The sequence below is a fragment of the Lycium ferocissimum genome, chromosome 12 (genome assembly GCF_029784015.1).
Source record: "Lycium ferocissimum isolate CSIRO_LF1 chromosome 12, AGI_CSIRO_Lferr_CH_V1, whole genome shotgun sequence".
Lineage (NCBI taxonomy): Eukaryota > Viridiplantae > Streptophyta > Magnoliopsida > Solanales > Solanaceae > Lycium > Lycium ferocissimum.
The window spans coordinates 47097209-47102775 of NC_081353.1; the positions used below are offsets into that span (position 1 = coordinate 47097209).

Below are 5567 nucleotides of genomic sequence, written 5' to 3' on the forward strand. Positions count from 1 at the left end.
CCTTTACGCGTTGCCATTCGTTTAAGCAGTCCGAGGAAGGAATTTACCCCAATCGAACTCATTAGGCACAATCCGAACAAGGAGCTTCTCCCCGTCGGACCCGCCATTCCATACTCAAGCTCATTTATTTTATTTTATACTTATCCTTTACTGTTGCTCGTTAATTTTGCATTTGTTAATAAGTTCAGTCACATATCATTTAAATCGCGTACAAATTCAATTGTTGCTCTCTTGAGGGTAAACAAGGACATTCAAGACCACATTAAATAAATAAAGCATAAATCTACCTCTAAAATTTAATTGGCAGAATATAGTAAAAATTAGCGCATGCATGTATAAAATCAGTTAAAAGTATAGAAGCAAAGAAGGCCAAAAAAAAAAAAAATGTATAAGACAGTACTGGTCTATAACTAAAGTTAAAGCACCATGCGATAGGTGATGTTCATTTACGGTGAAGGGGGATTGAATCGGATTTGGAAAATATAAAAAGATTGAATAAGGAGTATATTCCACATAAAATGAAAGTACACGTGGTTTACAGATGCAATATATTTTTTCAAAACACAGGGACACGTGTTTCATTATAAGGTGACATAAAAAACGCAATGACGAAAATACCCTTGATCCTCACATTAGCACGTAGTACAACTCATTAGAGTTGTGTTTTTCCTTCGACACACATTTCTATATTATATTAATGTAACTCTTTTATCTCTGAAAATTTATGTTATATTCCTTTCATCCGAATTAATGTAACCGCATTTGTTTTTACATTGAGTTCACAAAAATTGTAAAACGTATGGTCTAACATAAGTTATGGATACTTGTAGGATTATAAGTCCCATCAAGGATAAAATTGAAGTGTTAAAATTAAACTATTCTTAAATATAAAATCCTTATTTTTTTTGATAGATTAATATAAAAGAATATCACATAAAAATTGGGAAGAGATATATAACCCTTCCTAATAGCAGAGAATGTCATTTCTCATTCCTTCGGTTAAAAAGTACTACTAAAATTAAATTTTGAAAAGAGATAATAGCATTCTTCATTTCTGATCAGTTATTAATAAATTTTAAATTGTAAAACTTACACAAATAGCTATCTTTTAATAGCTTCTAACTAGTTATAGCTACAAGTTGAAGATTTACAATTCGTAGCTGCTTTTGGTTGTATTTCAGTTGTATCTTGCATTTTTGAAATACAGTGAAATATAGCGAAATACAAAACACGTTAGAGTAAATTTATGCTCTATTTTTGGAACATATATTTTTTAAAAAGTTCTGAGAGAAAAAATAGGCTATATTTTTGGAACATAATATTCTTTTCCTTTTTAAATAGTAAGTCAATTAAATCAACCATATTTCACACAAATCACTGAAGAGTAAAATCAGGCCCTATTTATGGAACAGTTTTTTTTTTTTTAAATTATGGGATTCAATTTAAAACTTCTCATAAATCACGCATAATGGTTGTTCTTCCATAAAAGCTTACAAATCTCTCTCAACTTTTATCACAATCAAAACTTTTTGAATTCAAAAACCACTAAAGATCTAAAAACTTCCAAATACAGAAAAATATACACTGAAATATGGTTAATTGTTTAAGAAATATAAAGTTGTAGTATGCGTATATACAATGGAATACAATGAAATATATCAGAAACTGTTTCATAAATTAGAAATACAAAATGCAGAAATACATTGAAATACAGCGAAATACAAAAGTCGTGAAAACAAAGTGTAGTAAAAATAGGCTCTATATTTGGAACATTCACTATATTTACACCAAAAAAAGATAAATACATTGAAATACAGTGAAATAATGTACTGAAATACACTGAAATATACTGAAAATTAAATATATTGTTTGTTAATACACAGAAATACACTGAAATATCTTTGAAACATTTTATCAAACACTTGGTGGGCATGAAGTCCCACAACTCTCATAAATGGTGTTCTCATGGGAAAGAAGCGAGTCGTTTCAGATTGCTACAAAAAGGACGTTATCCGGAGAAAGACTTTCAATTGGACTAGTTAACAAAGCTTCACTTCGTCGTCCTTCACCGTTGTTAGAGCTCTTTTTTTTTCACTCCATCATCGACCATGGCTCTTTTTAATAAAACTTCATTCCGTTGTTAAATGATTTACTATAACGCTCTCAAATATAGAGTAATTATGTAAATTTAATACAACATATGAGTTGTTAAGTGATTTACTAATATGGTATTTAATTCTTGAAATTTATGAAGAGTGGATCTAATACTAAAATGCGTAGCAAAATATTAAAGGGAACAAAATAAGAATTTGTTTGAGGGACTAAAATTATGAATTTCCCTTTTGAAAACACGTTAACCGCCCTATGTATTAGAATACACAATTCTAGAAGCTACCATTTCAGTAACATGCCAAAAACATATTTTTCCCGTTCAATTTTACTTCTTGCATATTAACTTAGCGCATAAGGCCCTAAATAGAATGTCATACTATATCATATTTAATTATTACTAAATTATTTAACGGTTGAATAAATCAAACATACTTTAAAAGTTATGCATTCACTAACAACTCATTAACGTTTTCAATAGAATAATTAATAATAAGAAAAAAAAATAGATATAAAATAATAAATTATTTCTTAATTTATCAAATTAGATAAGTAAAAATTAATATCTATTTTTATTATACAGGACAGATAAAAATGGTGGTCCGTCAAAATCCACCGGTAAACTTGTAAGGGCTCAAATAGCCCACGTGTATATCCTCAAATATCTCACATATTGCACAATATTATAACCTTTATATATCTCATCCCACTAAGCCTTATCAAGAAACCAATCCCAAAAAATAGCATCTTTGGCTCCAGCCCTCAAAATCTTGAAAAAGAAAAAGTTACTACTCTCTTTGAAATTTTGCAAAAATGGCCACAAAAGAAATGGAAGTAGTGAGGAATTTGGATATTGAAAAATACATGGGGAGATGGTATGAAATTGCTTCATTTCCCTCAATAACTCAGCCCAAAAATGGAGAGAACACTAGGGCCACTTACACTTTAAACCAAGATGGAACAGTACATGTATTAAATGAAACATGGACTAATGGAAAAAGAGCTTCAATTGAAGGCAGTGCTTATAAAGCTGATCCTAAAAGTGATGAAGCAAAACTTAAAGTGAAATTTTATGTTCCTCCGTTCTTACCAATAATTCCAGTTACTGCTGATTATTGGGTTCTTTATATTGATGATGGTTATCAATATGTTTTGGTTGGTCAGCCTAGTAAGAAGTCTCTTTGGGTAAGTTCACTAATTTGTTTTTTTAACATTCTAAAAATAGTCATGGTTGAATATGAATATTTTGGATGTGGTTTGAGTGTTATATAATTTTGTTTGCTTATATGGCGTTACAAGAAAGTATAGAAATCACAATAAATTTTTTTATATTTGAAAACAATTTAGTTTTATCATTGGCAAATGATTTTTTTGTTGTCAAAAAATTTAATTTTGTTGCCAAAGAATTTAATTTTGTTATCATAGTATTAATTATTGTTGTAAACAGTACTTTTGATAACAGAAAAAAAAAGTTATTGCACGTTACCGCAATAACAGCGGTTGAGAAAAGTTCATGCAACAAAATATTTTTTATGTTGCAAAAAATACTTTTTGCAACAATAATCAATCTATGACAACAAAAAAAATTTGCTGCCAAATATAATTTTTCTTGTAGTGTGATGATTGTTTATAGGAGCATTAGGGGTTTTTTCCTTATTATTTTTTACATTGCATGAGGACACTATCAGTATGTGCTGGAGTTAGTTCAGTTTTGAGACTAGGCATATTTATAGCATTTGATAAATGTTTTGCCAACTTAACCCCCACCCCCATACACACAAACAAGGTATAGATACCTACAAACTCACACTAGCATAGATATCGGTTAATTCTGTTTTAATTAGTAACTCCTTATAGAGTTCAAGTATAGGTAACTAGCCGCTTGGCATAGGTATTGATTAACTCTGTTTTAGGCATGTGGAAAAAAATTACCTAATAACATTATTATGGTGGTATGTTGGGTATTATTTTTATCTTATTAACCATTTAATTCATTAAGGATCTATAGATTTTTTTATACTATTAGTGAAATTTTAAGAGACTATCCATTAATGGTTATCAAATAAGTGTAAACATTTGTTACCCGGTGGGTAGAACTTAAATTCATTAGTTAAATTCTTCTAAGTTTTAAGGTATATACATCATCGGTGACGAGAACTTTTACACCTTATGTGACACATTTACCTGTTGTAGTAGGTGATTTTTTAAGACTATAAATTTCACATTTGTAGGAGGCTTATTTGTAAATATATTTCAGTAGACTATTTTTTTTTTAGTTCTTACTCCGTGATGTATAAATTCAACTATCTTGTATTATGCTTATAACAAAATGTTCTTGGTTGGCAGATATTATGTAGGCAAACACATCTTGATGAAGAGATATACAACCAACTTATTGAGAAGGCTAAAGAAGTAGGGTATGATGTGAGCAAACTTCACAAGACACCTCAATCTGATCCTCCACCAGGTGAAGAGGCCCCAAAGGACAAAGGATTTTGGTGGATCAAATCTATCTTTGGAAAATAATCATATCAGTAAATATGTTTTTAATAAAAAAGGATCTTCTACCAATGTAAACAATCATGAAAAGTTGTATTGTAAAAAAGAGTGTTGTTAGTTTTCGTTCCAAATGTTTAAGGTTGTTCTTCTAGAACCTTGTAAAGTTGATAATAGTGGTGTGTGTGCTCTTGTAAGAGTTTGTTGTCAATTTTGCATTTGAATTTTATGGATGAGATGTTGAATGTTATTTGGTTGTTTCTTTGGCATGAAGTTTCTTGAAATTTTACCTACTTAGGTCCCGTTTGGACATAATTTTTTTTTCTTTGGTCATATATTATTTCGACTTTTCACTCCAAAGTTGGAGGAGGAAACACTAATCTGAACGGATTTTTCAAGTAAAAAAATATCCTCAAGAAATGATGGATCAAATCAATCTTTGGAAGAGCAGCCAGCAAAAATGGTAAAAGAAAAGTGTACAATCTGCAGTATAAACAATGAAAAGTAATCTTGTTAAAAAGAGAATGAAAAGTAATCTCATAAAAAAGAGACTTTTCAGTCAAAGCTCGCCGCACAGGACTTGTTTTAATTTTCGATCTATTGCATAATGAGCTGGTTGCTCAGTGCGTTTACCTTAATTTTTGTTCTATTATGATTCGATCTATTGCATAATGAGCAGGTTGCTGCTTACCTTAATTTCCGATCTATTCAAGGTTGCTCAGTGCGCTGGTAAGGGGTAGGAGCTGACAGAAAAAGAGAGTGTTGCTTTGATTCCAAATGTTTAAGTTGTATTTTTCTCAGCAGTGTCCTTTTCTTCTTGAACTTTGTAAAGTTGATAGTAATAGTCCAAATGTGTGGTGTAGGAGAGTGTTCTCAATTTGGCATTTGAATTTATGTGTATGAAATGTTGAAATCTTATTTGTTTTCTTCTTTTGCGTGAATTTTCTTGGAATTTTACATAC

The 5567-nt window shown here is 30.2% G+C and overlaps 1 protein-coding gene across 1 annotated transcript; it reads left to right on the forward strand.

The window, feature by feature from the left end:
* The first annotated feature begins 2849 nt into the window (after nucleotides 1-2849).
* Nucleotides 2850-4855, forward strand: LOC132039981 (temperature-induced lipocalin-1-like). The gene is made up of 2 exons (XM_059430567.1): nucleotides 2850-3294; nucleotides 4456-4855. The coding sequence occupies exons 1-2, from the start codon at nucleotides 2923-2925 to the stop codon at nucleotides 4633-4635; spliced, it is 552 nt and encodes a 183-aa protein (XP_059286550.1). The 5' UTR covers nucleotides 2850-2922; the 3' UTR covers nucleotides 4636-4855.
* Nucleotides 4856-5567: the final 712 nt, after the last annotated feature.